This window comes from Megalops cyprinoides, chromosome 9 (genome assembly GCF_013368585.1).
Source record: "Megalops cyprinoides isolate fMegCyp1 chromosome 9, fMegCyp1.pri, whole genome shotgun sequence".
Classification (NCBI taxonomy): Eukaryota; Metazoa; Chordata; class Actinopteri; order Elopiformes; family Megalopidae; genus Megalops; species Megalops cyprinoides.
Genome location: NC_050591.1, coordinates 33,053,232 through 33,075,160, shown reverse-complemented (window position 1 = coordinate 33,075,160; position 21,929 = coordinate 33,053,232). Strand labels below are relative to the sequence as shown.

Here is a 21,929-nt window from a genome sequence, read left to right as displayed (position 1 = left end):
TTTCCCATGGTTTCATAGTTTTCATATGTTCTATTTTGCTTTTTATAGCTAAATATAGGTGCCCATTTTCCAAGACTTCAGAGTATTTGACATCTATGAAGAGATCTTACACCCTGGTTTTTACACGGGCAACCGAATTTGAAACTATATGTCCATCAGTTTTTGATTGGCTTTACATTTTACCATTTAAAACGGTGAACGGTGGAGGAAGCAAAGTTTAGGTTTTCCGAATACGTTAATGAATTAGGTTGACTGCTTTGTCGTTCGCGATGAGCGGTCGGAACCCACCCCTGCAGTCGGTGCAATGACCATTTCTCAGCTGTTTTCGACCGGGTGCTGGCCGTGGCTGCTGCTGACGGCCCTGCAGGTGGTGTTCGGGCAGACGGGTCTGGAGCTGGCCGCGGTGGTGGAGTCGGAGCGATCCGCCACAAAAGCTGTCATCAAGGTGACACTAATGAGACAGGAGCAGACCGGGAAGCCCGTCATTCTGGAAGGTGTGTTTGCCGGAGCCAGCGTGAGGGGTTCTGCAGAAGGAATGTTGATGCAGGTAGGTGTCTAACAAGGAGAACGTACCTACAGTACATTTTAAAACGGGGTTTTGTACGTGAACCAGCCGCAGCTAATGACAAGCATTATGCGTGTTTTTTTTAATTGCCAGCTGGCCAGACTGAATTTGCGCAACGTCTTGAATTAGTTTAGCTAGCTCAGTTCTGAGGTCTACTCTGTAGCCTGACCGCCAAATTACTGGGCGATTTTGGTTTTGATAAACCTATAATAAGTATGTACAGAGTGGATTATATGTTTTCTTTATTAATTATACTTTAACTAATTATTTAGTGATTCGCTGAAAGGCTATCTATTCGAAGATGTCCATCGGGTTATACACAAGCTGCGTAAACTGCATGTCTATATTGGACAAGTGTTGCCTTTTGTATCCTATTTGTAACTATAAACCTGAACCTGAAATGTGTAATCCATGTAAACAACGAAAATCAGATCCAGACCATGCCAGACCCAGGCAAGAACATTTACACGGAAACCTCTAGTAGGCCTAATTGATGAGATTATTTGCACAAAAACCTACCAAAACCATTATTTTACCAAGAACGAAAGAAAGTAATCACGTTGCCATGTAAAACTGTAATTAACTCAAAATCCAAGCAGTTTTTCTTCATTAGCAAAAATTAAAAAGAAAAGCGTCTCTGACTGTACACATCCAGAAAGGAGGAAGAGGTCTAACTGAGCTGTTTGTATCAAGAAAACCAATTAAAATGAAACGCTCAGCTGTGTAACCTCAAAACACATTCAGGAATCCCAGCCTTTTTAAATAATATGAAATGAGCCAGTGAGCCCCTCCAGGTTCAATATGCTGAGAAACATTTCACTCCTAGCCCACACTGAAACAAGGCATAATGACCTGTTTCCTCTTCTCATGACATTTAAGATCTGTTTTTGGGCTCAATCCTACATGACAGAGTGCACATCAAACACACCTCTGATTAGATGTTTGAAACCCTGAAAGGTTTTTAAAAGTTTGCATGAATCCTGGTGGAAGAAGTAGTCTGGATGACATTGTTTTTCACTTGTTTAGCAAGCACCCTTACGCAGACAAGAGCAGATGTCCTTACCTTACATATTATCCATGCATAGAGCCTGACACTTACTGAAGCTTACTAAATACCTCCTTCAGATGTGTAATAACAAGGCTGTGATCAACCCAGCATCGTTTGGGTTACAAGCCCTGCTCCTTACCACTATGCCACACTACTGGCCAGGACTGACAAAATCCATAAAGCAGGACTTTTTTTCTTTCAACTTTTTATGGTCATCTTTATATCAGTTATCATCACAATTATTACTTAATTGAGTGACACATCACATATTGTGTGCTCTGGATTGACCATCTGTTACATAAAATTTCTCATCCAAATTGAGCAGGAGGATGAGTCAGATGACCAAAAGCACATAACACAGTCCCTCTGGCAATATCCTCCTATAATTACCCCTGTCAGTTACATGGTAAGCTTTATAGAAGTGTCTGATGTGCCTTAACAAGCATACTTCAACCAAGTCTGGAGTATTTTTAAATGAATTCAACTCCTATATTGCAGAAGAATCAGCTCAAGGCATTTTAGTTCTGTTGTGCAGCGGATACTAAAACCCACAGTAATCTGAAGAAAATATTATTAAATAGCAGAAAGAATATTCACACTTATATAGATTTTGGGGGATCTTAAAGGGGAACCAACCCCACAAATGTAGTAGACCCTCAGCCTAGGGAGAATGGGGGGCACCCAGGAGCAAAAAAAAGTAATCGTCTTTCATCTCCCTGTGTCTTTTTAGGTTTGTAGGTGTGAGGGGAGCGGTATTTCACAATGACTAAATCAACCATTGACTTAAAGTAACAAGCATGCAGTGGCAGTTTTGTCTCAATATTTGTTAGGTGAAAATTATTCTTACACCATGTCTGATCTTGTTTTTCATTAACGCTATCAAAAAGCAGCCAGGGGTGCTGCTAATCAACCCATAGCCCGGAGAATGAATGTGGAGCGAAAAGACAGCTTTGTCATGTGACAGATCAAACAAGATTTAAGAGGTGTAATTGCCGGTGGTTGTAAACACCCCTACGGTGTCGGCCCTGCTCCACGGTGGTGCAGTGGCAAATCCAAACCAACCTAAGGTGCGACTACCAGAAAACCCTTCTTCCCTGAATCCTGACAGTACATCAGTTTCCTTAAACCTCCCCGCTGTGGTAAATATTTCGTCCTCATTACCTAACACCTAACTAAAATTAATGCTAAATGAAAAAAGTCCAAACCACTTCTCAACCCACTTCGTAGTGTAGATTTCCTTTCAAATACTTTCACATAAATAAATACATACACCTGAAAACTCATTTATTTCTCAAAATCTGGAAAGGTGTGAACCAGGCTCAGTGCCAGGAGAAAATACAGAGGGGTGTAATTGCATTCCACGGGGGTGCACAAAAAGTATTAAATACTATGTAGACATCGGGATATAAGGAGACAACTGGGGGTGCACTGAGGTCCGTCTGGACCGTCTGCAATGCACCCCCATAGCGCCGGGCCTGGCTGTGGACTCAATTGAGCAGACAGGGGTCCTTCATATCTGCATTAGATGCGCTCTCCCTGAGGATATGTACATAAAATTGAAACGTAGAGCAGTGCCTGTTTGAACTAGTCAGCCGAACTACAGAGAGAGCTTCACAGAGTGGCATACTCTCAGGAGCTATCCTCTCAGCCGCCTTGTATGCTGACGACCATGGGACATCACAGCCCACAGCTCTGCGAAAGTAGGAAACCTGTAATTGCATCATCAGCCGCCACTGAAACATTTTGATATTCTGTCGTCACATTACAATGACCAGCAGGGGCAACAGGTTCGCCTTGTGATGGGATCAGAACATCCTTGGCTGCGTATTACCGTACTGACGTTGCATTTAAACTAAGAGCCCTTTCTGTCTGCTGTCCTCAGTGGCCTGGCTCCTGTTTGGAAGCTATCTGGTACACATCTAAAAGTGACAAAGGCATTAGTGCATTATTGCTGAAGCAGTCAGGAGAATCTCTTGGCCCCCTGTATAATATCAGTCAAACACAAAAATCTATTCACATACCAGGCAGGCCACATCAAAGGGGCTCACCTGACTTTCTTTCCTCTTTTTCATCGCCCACCTTTCCATTGATCTTAAAGAGTAGTCTGCGTGCCAGGTTGACTCCAAGTTATTTTGCAATTATGTTAATTCCGGTCAATCCCCTGATTTACCGATTTAACCCTTTCCTTGATCTGCTTCACATGTCATTCTGTGGAGAGATAATTAAACGCACCATCACTTGACAATGAATGACAATGGTTTTAGCCTGGGGTGCCCCTGTCTCCTCTTTTTTTTCTTCTGTCAGTCATACAAAATACTACTTGCTCATATTGTTGACCTTGTTATAGGGCAAATTCTGCCTCAATATATCTAAAATACATTTTGTGAATAATATATGAACATGAATATATGAATGAAAAATATGTGAAACATCTATTATTACATCACAGGAAACTATTTATTTACCAGCAAGCTAGTTTTAGCGCCAGTGAGACAATCTTCCATTCCTGAAGCCGTGCCAACCCCCACTCCAGCATTGGTCTGTATTTGTCAGTACAAACATGCAAAGGATTCAGCTGCAGCACTTACTAGCAAGAGCTCAGGCTTGAGATAAAAATCTCATAACTCTTGCGGCTGAAAAACCACTGGGCAATCACTGTCTCAGGAGCGTTTTACATTATAGCTATGTGCTTGTTTGCAACAGCAAGGACAGTTTAAATTGAGGAAACCGCACTCTGATTTCAAAATATGGGTAACAGGTGTGCTGATTTATGAAAGACAAGTTTTAAAGGTCTCTTAATGACTTCATAAACTGGTCTTGGCAATGTGTTTTGGAAATCAAAGAAAATGGAAAAAGTGGTGATGACAGGTAGAGTAAAATATAAATAAAAGGCAGAAGAACTGGCTTATCTCAACTAGAAGTGAAATGATCTGTGATCAGCAATAAGAAGCACATGGGGGGGGGGAATGGAAACATGCATTATTTTGCACTGGGACACTTCGGTCCTCAGGGGCAGGTAAAGTTGATCTTTCTATGTCCTCTGACATGTCCGACAGCTTCCTCATTCCTTATACAAACAAATGCAAGATATTTTTGACATACCATGGTGTGTAGTTGTTACTTTAATAATTCAAGCTGTGTGTGTTTGTGCGTGTGTTAGTGCGTGTGTGTGCGCGCGTGTGTGTGTGTGTATGTGTGTGTGTGTATGTGTGTGTTTGTGCATGTGTGTGTGTGTGTGTGTGTGTGTGTTACCTCATGTCTCTCATATACTCCACACCACTTAGGCTGCATTTTTTCTGTAGGGCTTTTTATGCACACAAGAAAGGAGAGACCATATTCTTTATGTTTTTTTCAGTTTGCACAGGCTTTTTGAAAATAATAATGATTTTGATAATATAATTTAACCAGCTACTTTTGTATTGGGTTTTTTAAAGCTTTATCCAATTAAAAGAAAAAAAAAAACATAAAAAGTAGGCAGTTGAAAGAAATACACACATGAAAAATAAATAACGGAGATAAATAGGCTTACTCATATGTTATTAATTTCGTTTAATTTTTCAACCATACTCTTTAATCAACCCAAGAAAAACAGTGCAGATACCAGGTTGTCTGAATGTACATGAGGAATTACTACCTTAATTATGGATGGAATGATTGAGATCTTTTTTTTTTTTCCTTCTCCTTCTGTGCTGTCTGATGGTCCCCCTCCAAGTCTCTGCAGCTGTCAGTGTGAGTTTGATCTGAAGAAACAGAACAGAGTAAGATTTATAGAGCCTTCACTGTAGTGAAAACAAAAATAGCAGCCATGTGAAAACATTGGAGACAGGAAGCACTTCGTTTTCGGCCACTCTCCGGAGGGATGTGCTCATTACACCACCACAATTAACTGCCTTCTGTCACGGCCTCCTCCTTTTTTTTTTACCAATGAGAAGAGGTCTTTGTTCATGGAAAGTTCTGCAGGTCAGTTTCTCTGAACAGCTTTGTTTACAAAAATCCACCCTGTTTTGAAATCTTTTCAAGACCCCCCCCCCCCACCCCCACCCCCCACTCCCCAGCAATAATCGCGCCTCACAGGAAAACGGGCTGTTTTGTCTGAGGGTGTCTGTCAGTGCTTTAGGTGCCTTGAGTTCGGGCCCAAATATGATACGTACTGGAGCGTATGAACGTATGAAGCACATTTCACTTTCACAGTTTCCTTATTTCATGCGAATGAAAACCTTTGAAATTTCATGACATGAAAACTTTTGCATTGTCCACTTATGGCAAGATAAAACAGACACTTTGGATGTTTTTTATGTACACAGGTCTGATAATAGAAGTCAGTCTTCCTGGAACTTCCACTACGCTGCAGTGATGGTTCACCCCCTCCACAGAAAACGTTCGGCTTTTATTCGTCTAGCTACTAAAGAGGTGAACCTCGTGCTGCGATAACTTAAAGGAATCAATTAACCTGATAAACGTTGACTCAGATATTTGACTACAAAAGACACATTGTGCCTCTGATCCAAGTGAAGCTGACAGAAGAGATGCTTTATGTTCCATGTAGTCACATGGTTGCCCTGCGTCTGAGGAAATTGGGTGTCCTGTTTCTGACCCTTTTTTTTTTTTTGTTTCAAGCTACGTTTTTTGCTCATGAGGATCACAGTGTCCCTTCTACAAGCCTAACCTGCTGACACGTGCATTGGGCACCTGAGTTTAGCTTTCCACTGGATCATTCACAGCATCCTTGACCCAAATTCTGGAATGTCAGATCTTTTTAGTTCTAGAACCTTTCATTGGTGATCCTGTTTATAGCCCGCTGTTCAATAGTAATGAGTCTGAAACCTTAAAGCTGAACTGTTTTTGCTGATTGCTGGCTATCATAAAACATCTGTAACACGTTGGGAAAAACTCCAGCTATAATCAAAATTTTGTTTTCATCACAGCACTTTTTACACAATAACAGCAATCACTATTGGGGGTATTGATGGAAAAGGGGGGACCTGTTGGAGTGTGTTCATCTGGTGGTTGTTAAGGAAGTGAAATCACACTTCCCTAGAATAATGTTAGCATAATAAGAGGGATTAAGTGGATTCCCCTTCCATGCTGTGTAAGTGCATTCATAAGAACTGCAGTGAAATGGTGATACGGTGAACACTTCCTGGCTAATGTTGGTCTGAGTAGCATGTTGACCCCTTGGGAAAACGCGTATCTGTCTGTCTCTAAATGACAATGCCACTGGCATAGTACATAGAGCCACTTCCTGAGAATGCTGCAAGAATGTCGTGACTGTCCTGACATCAGATAGCAAACATTTTTGGCTACTTAAAATTTAATTTTTTACCAATATGTGTGTCGTCTGTTATGTCGTATCGTGAAGACATGATGCCCTGATGGAAAAAAATCACACGTTGAGGGAAAGGATTTTAGATGTTAGATTAAATCCTAGAAAAAAATGGTGGTCATCAAAACAATTGCTCTGATTATTAGTCACCATGGTAAAACCTTTTCCTGTGATTAAACAAAAATATCAGCCAAGTAACGACTGAATTTAAACAGACAGGATTAATCCGAAGCAGGTGTGACTGCAATTGGTGGGAAAACTTTCGACACTGACCCCATAGGATCGTGTTGCAATAAAATTATGGGGGGTGGACAAAAAGGCAAGTTCACTGTTGATTTACAACATTTTCAATTTCTTCCTTAACTGGCAAAGACACCAAGTTAGGAAACTGTAAGGAACTCCATTTGTTATATAGATTTGTGTAGTTACCAGTTACTGTGAATTGATTAGGCTAATAACTTTCTGTCTAGTGGGTTCAAGTTTTAAGTGATATTTGTTGAGGTTGATATAATGATGAGTGCTAAATGTTAAACAGATTAGTTGTGCATTTGTGATATAGATTTTGGGATAAAAAGGAAAGGCAATAAACATGAAACCATCAAAACACGTCATACAGTGGAAGAGCGAATGTGCTTTTTTAGTGAAACATTATCGTGTTTCTCAGACATTCCTGTACCCAGCCTCCACTCATGATTCTCAATACATCAGATCTGTAATATTGATAACTACGTATGAAATACATATTTTTATACTTTTTGGACAGAATTTGAGGACATTTTATTTCAACCAGGATCACACTGCTTAGGTGTTTCACATGTAGTCCATGTAGTCGCCTGGCTGTAGGGTAACTGGATTAACTGCATTATAACTGGCTGTAACAGATCCTCTGTTTGGATGGTGTAGGCAGTGGAGGTCTTGACTGAAGCAGTACAATCTCATGCAGCCATTCCTTAGAGATGGCCTTCTGTCAGGCTGTGAAAAGCCCCTGCCGTAATGGATACCTCAGGTTTTAAGAGAGGAACGATAATTATATCCCTCTATATTTCCCTGGTCCTACTGCAAGGGCCTGTTCACAGCATTAGTGGTGATAGTAAGCGTGATTCCACATTAACATCTCTGGTTTGTGGGAAGGACTATTGATGAATGGCCATATGCAGTCCTCTCCTGCAAGACAAATTAAATTAATAAACCCTATTATATGGTTTATATAGATTACATTATGTCTGGTGCTTGCTTTTCATGTTGTTTTCTCTTTTATGTCCCGTGGAATGAGAAGTAAGTCATGTCAAAAGAACCAGAGGGCATAGGTGGAAATTTGTCAAAAGTACATTTCAGACAGACACAAGAAAATATTTCCTCTCATGGGGTTAGGCGTGCAGTAACTTGCCAAGATTTGTAGTGGGGTCAGAAACCCCTGAATCCCTCAAGATCAAAGTCAAGACAGTGATTGTCTCAGGACCTTTTATGCTTTTTATTTTTACTCTGTTGTCTCAGTTATTGAGATCCTTCTTTCTTTCTTACTCACTTTCTTTCCTTTCTGTCTTTTCTTTCCTTTCTTACCTTCTTTATTGCAGCTGTATTTAGGGCTTGCATTTTGAATTGCATGTTTGCACATTTAAATGCCCTCCAGCACAGTGGACTACAGAGCAGGTTGATCAGTTATCTGAGTTCAAGGAGTTTGAACAGAAAAAAGAAAAAAAAAAACCTTTTGAGTGATTGTTTCTGGTGGGCAGGTGGCGAGAAAAAGGCAGATTTTAGAAACCTGCTTTAAACGCTGGTTCAGTCTCAGATAGGGGAGATGAAGCGGGGTTTGTGGCGTAATTCTGAGGTCAGTACCGCCTCTGGCCTTCACAGTCTCTGCTCGCCACAGCCAGGACTGTGTGCTTTGGCACTGCTCCCAAAGCGGCTACAGGCACACAGGTGATTATCAAAGCAGGCTTTGCAGTATGAGGCAGGAGCCCTCTCTGAAAGGGATGCCAGGCATTCTGCCTCTCAGCACTGTGCACGCATACTGCACCTCACCCCGCACAGTGTCCCCCCCACCTGCCCCTCCCGGCCAGCTTCATGAGTCTAGGCTTTGCCTACTTATTTCAGCCATTCTTTGGTCTTGCTTTTTCCTGATTTGTCATAAATACATCAACATCATCATCGATGGGTTCATTAAATACTTGCTGTGCTTATCTCTCTATATGTATCAATGGCAGTGCCACTTTTATAGTTTATAATGATAATATTACATACATTATGATCTAGCAAGGCATGTTGTGACTTTGGCCAAATCCTCTGGATGGACTGAAATGGAGTAACAATTGTAACTTCCAGAAATCAAGATCCACACAGAACCAACTGCTAAAAGTTCTTATTAAGAATGTAATGGTTCTTTCGCCATTGAAACATCTTTTGAAGACATCAGTCATCGATGCTCTACTTGTGTAAGACCGATACCATATCTTTGACTGTAAAAATAAACAGTGGAATGTTCAACAAGCAGTTTTGTCAATGTTAACATGATGTTAACATGAAGAACATCTCCTTCTCCACATTTCCTGTAGTACCCCCCCCCCCCCCCCCCCACTTCCCCCGCCTGTCTCTGTTTAAACAGTCTTGTCAGTTTCACATTCAGGGGAGCACACAGCACTTTGATGCAGGTCTACTGTGCATTTTTGAAGCTCTGTTCGTTGCATACCTGCAAAAAGGGGATTGACAAGGAGTTATTATGTTACAGTCATAATCTTTAATCTGCCTGTCTGTGCTGAAGCCAGCGTGGGCAACAGGCCCATGTACCACAGAGGGAACACACACAGCTTCTACAGTACCGCATCGTAATGCTAAGCCAGTTCTCTTCGGTGCCGACACTGAGACTGGTGCTAGCCTGCACTGTGAGCAGTCTGTGCTGACACGGGTGGCCGCGGACTCTGAGCAGACAGCACAGATCAAGAGTGACACCTCTGTTCTTATGTTTTATACAAAACGCGAATTTTGCATAGATCGGTACTTCTCAGCTGAGGTTACACATACTGCTGGTGACATGTGGCGGAGTCCCTGGGAGTACTTGTGGGTGATCGCTAAACCGTGATTTATGAAAGGCTCAAAAATCACATTGGAACTGGAAAATAGAATGTAACAATGAATAAAAATAAAAAACTTATATCAGCATTTCTTATACCTCTCATGTTTTGGATCTGATTAGGGAGTACTTGTGATGTAGAAAAGGTTTACGAGGGGTACAGTAGTGAAAAAGGTTGTAAAGCACTCTCATCAGATGGTACACTGTTCATTATGATACCAGATTTGTATCTATTTTGATATCATTTTTTTAATCTTTTAAATATAGTAGGAATTGTGCCTGGGAATTCTGTCGGGTGGTTTATTTGGCAGAAAGTAGAGTATGACAGATTTATACAAGGCTGAGTTGCTTGCAAAAGACACTTGCAACATTGTGAAGGTAACGTTGTAATACTGTGATTGATACCTGGGGCAAGGCAGGTCTCGTGTTAACCACCTTTTTCTACATTTAGCCATAAATTTAACTCTAAAATGCACCCCGGTCACAGACAAAGGCCAGGGGAGGGGGGTTTGTCCTACATTCCTAATTAGCGAGCATGACGGAAGGCAGGTTTTCTGTGAAAGGAGGGCCGGAGCGTAGATGACCGCATGGAGGAAGCATTGTGTGAGTCAATGCAAGCGGAGCCACGCGCGGTGAGCTCATCGCTCCGGGCCTAACGCAGACATGCAGGCCGCTGGTGTGCATACGTACCGGGGGGCTGGGGGGAGTGTGGGAAAACCCGGGCTCCTAGCGAGGTGCAGTGTCTCTCTCTCTCTCTTTCCCTCTCTCTCTCTCTCTCTCTCTCTCTCTCTCTCTCTCCCTCTCTCTCTATCTCTCTCCCCCTCTGTCTTTCTGAGAAAGCCACAGTCAGGGGATTCGGCGTGTTCGTCATTGGGGTGCCCTAGATCTACGGACGTGTCCCCGTACAGGGGTAGGGACAGTTTGGGGAGATGTGGTGCTCGGGGGGGGGGGGGGGGGGCAGGGGGGGTTGGGGAATGGGGAGGCAGTGTCCACAGAGTAGGTCTCATTAACACAGGGTATCGTCATCAGTAATAATGATGTTGTCATGTCACAGTGTCGTTCTTGTCATTGTCTCTCTCTTTCTCTCTCTCTTTCTTTCTCTCTCTCTCTCTCTCTCTCTCTCTGTCAGTCACTTTCTTTTTGCAGCCAGAGAGATACAAACAGGCAAAGTGGCGACCTTAACTTTAAACTGGTAATGTTCCTCAACCTCATGGTTCACAATTTGTAGGGCTGACAATTTTTGTATGGGTCCCCCACTAAGCAACAGATTCCTTTTTACTTAATTAAGTTTAAATATACCACCTAAATGGGGCAGCATTTCACCTTAAGTGTTTTAATAATAATGGAAAGATCACGTTACATTAAGTACCTAAGAGAGATTGAAAATCAGGTTTGTTATGACCTAAGCAAAGCGTTATAAATAAAAGTGTAATAAATAATGTGACGTATCCTGCCCAAAGACGGAGCTACTACATTAGCTGCAATTCAGAAAAAAAGCATCAGCTGATAAGGGATCTTTATTTAATGCAGCATGCAGAACAATCAGAAATAGTTTAGGGATAGTCAATGAAGGAACATTCTCTGCCTCTCTTTGTTGCTCATGGGCTTAACACTGGTCATTCGGCATTAGATAAGGAATACATACATAATGAAAGAACTGTTTTACCATAAAGAGGCTTTGTTTATGCTTTTTGTGAGATCGCTAGGAGGGGTCTGTGGGTCTGAATTACGGGAGCGGTGGGCAGAGATGTGTCCCGAACCCCTCCCTCACTTATTTGTGCACATATTCGTGGCTGCTCTAGGGCATTGGCAGTTGGTATTGTTTGCATGATAACCAGTTTTCAGATGGCATATGAACTCACACACATACACGCATGCTCTCTCCCCAGTACCCTTTTCTTTTTGTCAGAGTCTGAGCTTGCCGTATTGCAGGCCACGATCCACAGGCAGGAAGCAAAAATTATTTTTCCCCTGTTCTGCTCCTGTTACTCATCGCCATGGTAACCATCGGAGTGTTTGCCCCTGCCAGGCAGTCTGTTCACGTTGACCCTTTGGGCAGAAATGTACCCGTTCCCACCCTGTGGATCCCACAGGCAGCTCGGATTGGGCGCGTGGCACACACCCACCCCTGTTTTTTTTTTTGTCTTCCCTGGCTTCTGCAAAGCAGCCCTCAGTAATACTGTTTCCAGGTATTTTTAATATCTCGCCGGCACAATGTGGAGAGGATAACTTTTCTGGGTGGCTGCGTTTTTTTTTTTTTTCCTCAGTGAAATCCTAACCTCTGGCATTCGGGTCCCATCAATGAAATGCCATCTGTTTGGCCTGCCTTTGAGCTGAGATTCCTGCTGTACTTTCTGCATCGCTTTCAGCACACACACACACACACACACACACACACACACACGCACACACACACACGCCCAAGACTTGTTCCCACCCAGCTGAAACAAAGCCCTGTAAAAGCAGAAAAGGTCATCCCCAGCGGCCGTCACTTCATCAGTGCATTATGAAAAAACAAGCTCTCATATGAAAATGTGATGAATTACAGAAAGTAAGCAGTATGTCAGCTGTTGCTGCATACTTTTCTGGTCGTGCAGTGGTGACACAGACATCTGATTTAAATGTAATAGATCTAAATTCAATGATGTTGCACTTGCCCAAAACCATTGATTGGGACTAGCGTATCACTGCTCTTTCCCAACTCTTTGACTTGTTGACTGTGTTTGGTTCTCTTTAGTTCTCTCTGGTGCACTGTATTGCACATATTTTTTCTTCCTCACAACATTTATTACGATTGCGTCTGCTCTTCCCTTTACTTTTCCCTGAATTTGCATATTTTAATTAATTTCTGCAAATGTAAGTTGTCTGCTTTGCAGATGTAAGGATAAGTTTTGAAATACTTTATGTGTTTGTGATTAGGGCTCTGTTACCAATGCTACATTTTTGTGTATGTTGTGTTTTTTTTTTTTTTTTTTGGTTTATGGGTGGTATGTATGGCAAAAATTGAGCATGTTGTTAATTGTAGCAAATGAGTATTACTGAAGCAGGGATACTCTCACACATTTGTGATTTATGAAGATGCTTAGTAACATTGTTGAACACAAACACAAAAATTATAAAGTAAATTAATGTTTTTGGCAAAGTTCAAAAACATTTTCTCTTAACTGCATCTTGTTACTACTACATCTACAAGCACAAACATACATCATATAGTTTTACACCATGAACTAACCGAATGTAACGATGTGAATACAGGATACAAAAGTGCTTGGGAATATGCAGTTGCACATATGGTCTTACATCTTCAAAAATGTCCCCTATATTGACTTGATGATCTCAGACATCTTTTTTTGAAAAAAATAAATAAATAAAATTATATGTACACATATATATATATATAGTCGTATGGATTTGGCAGGGAGGAGGCCTGAACCCCCCTATGCTTTGGGCTCGGTTTGTGAGAGAAGGGCAGGATGCTCCCAGCGGCGACTGCTGGGTTCAGGAAATCCGTGTCCACATGCTGGAGGCCTCTGCTTGTCCTGGCAGGGCACCAGGCGGCTGCTGTTTGCGCAGGCCCTTGCTGCTGGTCTTATCTGCTGCAGCTACCATTCTCATCACGAGCCGGAGCCGCCGGGACACACAAAAGCATTTCTCCAGAGCTTGGGTGACCAGTGGGATTAGGCTTCGGTAATGTGCGCGGATCTAACTGAACAACAGCTGGAAATGCTTGAGTTCCAGTGCTGGCGAGAGTTCAGTGCCCGCAGAGTGACCAGGGTTTGAGAAACCAGGGGCTCGCACAGCTTAATAACCCAGCTGCGAGGCAGTGGGGTAGGGAGTGGGGTGCTGTGCCGGGAGAGAATTATGTTAACTCATAGCCTGCTGCTTCTCCATTGTCTTCCATAGGGGCTTGGATAGACGGTACACTCCAGATCCTGTGTCATACAATGAACATACAAAAGCATTTTCATATGATTGAATTTAATTGATATATATTTAGATATTTAGATGTACTTTCAACTTAATTCTGAATAACTGTCCTTGTGTATTTTTTAATCTTTTCAAGAGTTCCAAAGTGAATCAAGTGACACAGGTTGGTGGTGTGGAAGGTCAATGGAAACTTTGCTATGACCAGTTTTACTAAGGTCAGCTACCCAAAGCCATTTGCCCTGAGTGGACTATAACCACCCTTACATTTTCTCTCAGCCCTGTCCTTTCTGAATTTGGGAACGATAAGTGCAGGAAGTTATGAATCTGCAACCATGTTGGTAAACTGCTATTATGTCCAGCTGTAAGGACAAGTAATGCGAAGGTTTAGGATATGCCAGCAGCCTAAGCTGAGCTGGTGAGTACCACATTTAACAAGTTTGGCAAGCTCAACTCAGTTTCACCTTTTTGCTCTTTATTTATTTGTTTTTTGCCAGTTTTAAACTGCACTGCTTGTTAAACACAACTCTGACAGTAACATATTATTATGTATGGTTGCCTCAGTAGCTCTCTTTTGTGGTCTGACTGTGGTCAGTAAAGTCAATAAACAATAAACCAAAATGTCAAAATGGATCCTTGAGCTCAAAAGCTATTCACATTTCACACATCCATGTCTGGTTATTCTTAAAGAGCTGTGCTGTGCCCTTGTTTTTCAAGATTACATGCGTGAGGCAAGTAACACGATCCAGGCAGTTCGAACAGTAATTATGAATACCAAGAGACAGGTCACGAAGATGAAGAAGATGAGGATGACGAAGGATGATAATTCGGTTGCCAATATCCTAAGGGGCTTCAGGAAGAGACTTCCCACCTCTGCCTCTGTTCTCCCTTTCAAGGTCGCTATCCAACAACTCCTCAAAACTCTTTTATGGCAGTGCAATCACACATCTGAAGGATCCGCAAGCGGCAAGCTGCGGCATATATTTCAGTTTAATGAAGCCCCCAAGGACACATGGAAAGGCAGCGTAATTCCTGAAACGTGATTTCCCCCAATCTCAGGGAACGTCTCCTGCAAATGCGCTTTCCTGCAGCTGAAGGAACTTGGTTTTCAAACGGAAAAACATTTTCCAAAAAGTGAGGTGTAGCCGTAACACATCTTATAAACATTGACATAATCACAGAGGTCTGTAACACTTGTATTACATTGTATTACATCGTTCACTGGCTAGATGGAGGGCTCAGAGGGATTCAGCTCTGTAACTTAGAAGGAGGCAGAAGGTTTCTGAAAGAGGAGAGCGGAGGAGGTGATTTCGGTTATCTGCACAGCCGTGATATCCAGGGGTCGTCCGGATCTTTAATAAATTTGTAATACCACAGAGATCTCTAGCTGATTGTGATATCAGCAAATGCCATCAGGGCCTTTTATAATGATAATTCTCTTCACAGATCAACTCCAACAGACTCTGATGAATGCAAAGAGCAAACATTGCCATAAATTACCAATTAGCCAGGACTCGCAATAAAGCTAAATCTGATCTTCAGCCCACCCACCTGGCAGAGCTTCAGAGCAAGGGGAGAATGAACGCCTACCCTTGTAGCCAGAGTTTCATTTTTGTGGCTGTTTACTATGGTCGACTGTGAAGTTATTCTGAGATTTTTCAAGCAGGTGTTTATGTACTTGGGCAAGGCTGTGTGCTGGCCTGATTACAAAGGCAGTGACTAAAAATGGTTCTGGAATTTGGCAGTCTGCTTCAAATCTCTCAACAAAGTGTCTCTGAAATGCTGTTATTCCATTGATGGTTTTGCCTCAGAACAGGGCCTCTTGGGATTTGCTGGGATGTCTATTCTTCTAGTGTCTGTGCTGCGATGTTTGCTCTCCCTCGGCACGCTGGAAAAAGTGAATGTTTTGTGACGCAAAAGCTAAAGATCCAAAGGACCAGCGCATACCAAAAACTCAGAGCTGCACTGTATATGTGTCCAATAGATTGGTATTTCTGGCTTTTTTGTTATGCCAGATCTTCATAATGATGTTGGTACCGTCTGTGACAGATCATTTCCGAAGGGATTAGTCTTGTCTGTCTCCTTGTCCCTGGACTTATGCCGAAGGCACCTGATATCCACTGAATCATACTGACCAATGCGGACCTATCCCACAGAACAGCCAGGTTTTTAAGTAGTTTTGGAAGTGCAGTATGTGGAGTGGACCTGACGTTAGTAGCTTGTGTGAGCTCTGCGTAAAGCTAGTAGCATAGCAGGTAGCAGAGCAGTTTCAGCGGTAACATCACTCCCTGAGACTTGATTACCTGGTGTTATTGCCGATAGGGCTAGAGCCAATTTGCCTTTAGCTCAACTGGTAACAACGCTGGCTGGTAGGGTTTGGCTGAGTGTTGAGAACCTCAGTTCAAAACTCGCTCGCAGCCAGACCCATTTAACATCCGTTACATATGCTTAGCAAGGTGGGTTTGTAGTCCACTGAGCACTGTTTGAAATGGTGTCCACTGAACTGTGATCAGAACTCTCATCATTCTGCTGAGGTGTTCTTCAGAGCCATCTGCAGTCAACTTTTTGGCCCTCTTGTCTACATTACATTACATTACATCATTTAGCGGTTTTCAGAAAGGTGCGCAGACTGCTCTGCCACCCAGAAAGCCAGAAGAGGAGTACTCTGGGAATAATACACTGGAGAAGTACTCTGGGAGTGAGATAATATCATGTTGTAAACTGCTGCTTTGTAGTCAAAAGTTGGCATTGTTTGCGTGAGTGAAATGACAGTTTCTGTGGTCCAGAGGAGTGAGGTGTTCCAGAATACTCTCCCCTCTCAGTTCCATCGGTAATCTCTCTCCTCAGCAGAACTCCGATCTGTTAGCACCTCACCTTCCGTGTTCCGTGTTCCAGCTTTCTGATTCTGACCTGCTGTTCCATTCTCATGGCTGTGTTCAGTGAGTGACAGGCCCTTTGCACACCACTGCCCCCCCCATTCTAGGGAACAGCTTCCCTCAAGGAGCTATGCAGTCCCCTGTCTGTTTTAAATGTAAACCGCAAACTCATCCTCCTGAAACTCATTTTCCTTTACCCTTCCCTCTCTCTTCTTCCAAACTGTCAATCATACGTTGTTTATTTTTATATGTTCACTGTAGTAATCTTGTAATACTGCTTGATACTTTTGGATACTATTTATTGTGTCCTGAGCTGATTTTAAATCACTTTGAGATTTTTGAGCATGAAATGCACTGTGTAAGATAAAGACAATTACTGTTATTAATAGTAGCATGAGTAAAGTTGCATTGTTATTATTGGTGTTTGTTATTATGACTGCATCTTTTGTATTGGATAATTTCATTTTTCAAAGAGTATTAATTGTGCTCTTTCTTGCCATTGTTCCCAGTAAAATTCATTAGACATGCAGGTGTACTGAAAGCAATCTGGGACAAATTTTCTACCAGTCATGCTTTATAATTGCAGCAATGAGCATTGAGGTAGCTTATCCCTGCATAAATTACATAGATGTCTGGGTGAAAGTGTTTAGACCAGAACACTGCAGTTCTGGTGTGCAGAGCAAAAGGAGCAAACACACAAAACTCATATTTAGAGTGAATTAGCTCTCTGTGGAAGTCAGCAAGAGACCATTAACACGTTTTGGACCAAGACCAGCTTTTCAAAATCCTATTGCAGATGTTTACAAAGAGTTTGCACCGCTGTATGTGATCCTCATCACCGCTTAGATCTGCTTTCTGCGTTTGGCCCAGGCTGAATCCGGGCTGCAGCAATGGGCCAGTTCCCTCTCTCCTTAGGTGAAAGGCCTGGCCGGCTTCCTCTTCTGGGAGCCCCGGAGAGCATAAATATTAAAAAAAACAAGGAAATGCCTATAAATCTTGGATTTATAAAAAGGCCAAGGTGAAGCAGGAGCGTCACATCAAGAGAGGAGCCGAGACTGCAGCGAAGAGGCAGGCCCTTTGAAGATGAAATATTGAAGTCAATATGCTGGCTGGAAATTGCCGCGGGCGGCTCCTGGAACTCCATTAGAACCTGTTCTTCAGATCTACTAGAGAGCAGTTGGGTGTCCACTTCTGTTGGTGATTTATGTTTGTCAGAGTAGAAATTATGATGTTGTTTATGCTGGAAAAGCCAGAAAACCCAGGAAAAAACAACAACAGCGGAGGGCGTATGTCTCTGTTTTGAGATCTTTTCCCTCTACCAGGAGTCTTGCACGGTCCTCCCTAAATTTCCCACACTCCTTGGGTTTGGGTAGAGGTTAAGGGAGCGCTTCTCATACCCCAAAGTCAGTAATGTAGCTTCATTTTTGAGCGACCAAGGCTTCAAGCAATCCATCTTCTCAAACGTTTAGCCAAAGAAAATAACTGAGAGGCTGAGAGCTCGTATCAGAGGTGGACTATGCTGAGATCGGCTCATAATTGGGGGGTTTGGGAATGGTGCTGTGTTTCCATTGGACCGTTTTCTTGGGGCTTCAGAAAAGGGAAAAAAAAATCGTAATTCCTAAACTGAATCAAAAATATCACATTATGGTGCCAGATGGCCTTAGCTATATATATTCTTTTTAAAGGTCTGTTACAGCAAAAAATATCTTAAGGAGAGGCTAAGACGTTTCGTTCTGTAATTATGTCAAAAATACTACTGAGGAACGATGAATAATTTGATGCAAATGGATATAAACTGCACAAAATTACACTTTGTTCTGCGCGCTTTTGACTGGTTTTTAAAACTGGGGGTGGCAGAACTGGAGGACAATGGGGGATGAGGAGAGACGTGGAGAGACGAGGATGAGATGGAACTGCTTGCTGTTGTTTATTACAGTGTGAAGACAGTGACCATCATGCTTGATGAATTGCTGTTCCTTGGGGAACACTTTGTTCTCACTGTAAAAGGCCATGCAATGGTGTAAATATAGCCTATTGTTTACAGTTCCATGTTTGTGAGCTTCTGTGATGATAGCCAGCGTAGTAATAATAATAGCTAGCTACCGTAGCCTGAACAACAACAGGTGTAACAGACGGCAAAAAAGCGGCTGGTCACTCTGTTTATTGATAGGGCCGGGAACTGTGGCATTTGAAGAGCTGCCCATTTGGCACGGGGGACGGGGAACAGAGAGGACAGCAGCGGCATAATGGCATCCAAGATGGCTGCCAATAGGGTCCCTCACCGCGCTGCTGCAAAGTCAAGTTTCACAGACAAGAAAAGGGGTCTGTGTAAAGGGGCGGGGTCCATTTGTCTGCTTCATCAATAGCCTACAATGTTTGTTGAGGTTGATGGTCTCACAACATTGTAGCTTTACATGTATTGATTGGTCTAGTGTTTTTTATGTTTTGTTTTTATTTTTTTTATTTCATAGAGCACACTACATCCTGTATAGACGATCAGCCTGTATATCAAATAAATAGTTCAGATGGGAGTAACTGCACTTCAAAATGTTATACCAGACGTACTCTCTTGTTGGGGATAATATCTGACTGCATGGCCATGTGAAAAGATCGTGAGACTTTTAAGCTCAAGAATCAGACATCAGAATCATCAGGTCCTCTTTCACACAGACTTCACCAATGAAATGAGATAATGCTCTGAGGACAATGACTTAGTGAATATGGTTATGAAAAAACATACTGAGAGACCTTTCAACCAGCAGCTTGGAGTAGACTATCAATCTCATGCAAGTGGAAGCGTCATGGCCGAACACAAGAATCAAAGGGCTTAACCCTGGAAGCGTGGACTCTCAGACTGTACTGTAATCAACCCTCTGACATAAATCACCGCAGAGAGTCTTATCTGTGCAACCCGCCATTAAGAAAGACCATCTTTTTTTTTTTTTTAAATTGTCGACTCTAAGGGAGATCAGTGACTTCAAAGCTGAAAAAGCGGCATTTCACGGAAGGAATGTGTTCTCAGTGCGGAGGACTTTGAATTCCTCATCATCATTTTTCCATGACATTCCAAGAATCCCTCCACTGCTGGCTGTGTGCTGGCCCTCTGCCAGATGGTTAAGTGGATCTCAGACACACTGTGAGAGCCCCAGTGGGGGGGTGGGGGGGGGGGGGTCATTATCAGCCTGGTCATATTCTCTGGCCCCCGCTCCACCACATCCTGAGCTGGCCAAGCAATAGTAATACAGATTGTTAAAAAAAAAAATCACAGTCTTATTTTATTCAGGGATATTTGTGATGTTTGTATTAGTGAAAGTCTTCTGATGAGTGTATTACTGCATAGAACACTGTATCCATATTAGGAACACATTAGGAGTGAGAGTAATATGCAATGACATTGTCAGAACGTTACAGAAACATTGTGGCAGTGCACATAGCAGGTAAACCTGGCAAAAGTGACCTCCAGTGCTTCCTCATTCACACAGTACTGCATCCATGCATGCAAAAAAATAACCTAAGGAGTGTACAACATAGACACTTTGACTGTTTTAACAAGGCTAAGTAAGAATTATATGAGGACTTCCAAAGACAATGCAAACATAGATAAAGTTCTCCTGCGTACCATCATGAAAGGATTCCCTCATCCAGCGCTCCTGCAGTCTTCAAACGAACAGGACTATTTGATTTTCACAATGCTGTTTTGTTTGTTACCGTAGCATGTAGTAGCACGGAGCAGCTTTTGCGAGGCTGCTGAGGCTACAAGTTGTGTCGCTGGGAGTTGCATTTGATCTGGAAGCGTGCGGGAAGGAGACTCCAGACGATGCAGAGCCAAGTAGAGTGTTGGCACGAAGGGGACGATGTGGCTGGTGGTTAGAGCTCTGGGAGAAGGCACTGCGGTGTGGAGCAGGGGATCAAAAGGGATCCAACGGATCAGAAAGGGAAACTGTTTACAGAGAACCCTGCCTCAGATCCACCCATTCCCTCTTTTTCCACGTGTTCCTCACATGGCTTGTTTTTTTCCCCTTCTTTTGTTTAGAAATTAGATAAGTTTGCTGACACAACCTATTAGCCCTTACTCTCTTGACAGGTCCTCTAGTCTACATATTCTGTCTTTTCTGGCTCCGCTGTGTGGAACAACAGACCACACAGAAGGACTTCTGAGGTCGTGGTCCTGGTGCAGTGTGGGGGAAAAATAGACTGCTTCTTGTAGTCTATTGATTTTTTAAGATATAATAGCATGGAAACAGTTGAGCTGTGTTATGAATTAGTCTCTTTCTCTGTCCGGTGGCAAATACGAGAATCATGGGAAATTTAGGTCCAGCTTTAAGAATATGTAATGGGTACTTGCATCCTTACACCTTTCATGCTGAATACTCCGTGAATGTGTAATGTTGACTACATGTCTGTGTTGGTGCACACTTGCATGTAAAGTATTGATTTCACTATCAAAGTCCAGTAGCTTTGGGTAGCAAGTCCAGTAGCTTTTCCTTAAGTAATTATTCTTAATTTGTTATTGTTTGGGAATCTGGATCAGTTTTATTGAATTTATTGCAGTCTTGGTTGTTCGGTTGGGTGACTAAGACTATCAATAAAGGTGTTCTGGGGTTGGGGGTATCCTATATGCCTCCTTTTTGACAAGATGTGGTAAGACCTTAATGTTTATGCAGCAGAGTCCTGAATCAAGGCTTTTCCAGATGTTTCAGAGGAAGTCAGGGTTTCTGCTGTCGGCTTGTGGAAGACGTGTGAAGTTCTGTAGTTGGTTGGTTTGACGTGGAGCTGACATAACTGTCAGGGGGATTCCCTCTGGCTCATATGCTTTCCGTCCCACCAGGTTTTTGGTGGTTTTTGTGTGTGTTTTTTTTTTTTTTAAAGGGGTTATTAATACTTTAGGTTAAGTTCAATGCAATAGGTACCATGCAATCACACTACTGTGATTGCATGGTACCTACTTCAGGAAGTTGTTTCGCTGCAGCTGCGTTGTGACTAATATTCAACTTAGCAATTTTCTTAACTTTTATAGCCACTGTGTAATTCAGCTGAATGAATACTTAAAAGTATGAAGTTAAGGAAATCATTAAGCTGAATTACATATCAGCTGTTTCAGCTGCAATTACAAAATAACAACCTTT

General features: G+C 42.4%; 1 protein-coding gene across 1 annotated transcript in view; it reads left to right on the top strand.

Moving 5' to 3' along the window:
• The first annotated feature begins 304 nt into the window (after positions 1 to 304).
• The window catches only part of LOC118783823 (E3 ubiquitin-protein ligase RNF43-like), a 38,332-nt gene continuing 16,707 nt past the window's right edge, over positions 305 to 21,929 (top strand). Inside the window, exon 1 of the mRNA XM_036537780.1 lies at positions 305 to 547. Within this exon, the coding sequence (XP_036393673.1) occupies positions 305 to 547 (243 nt within the window). The remainder of the gene's footprint in view (positions 548 to 21,929) is intronic.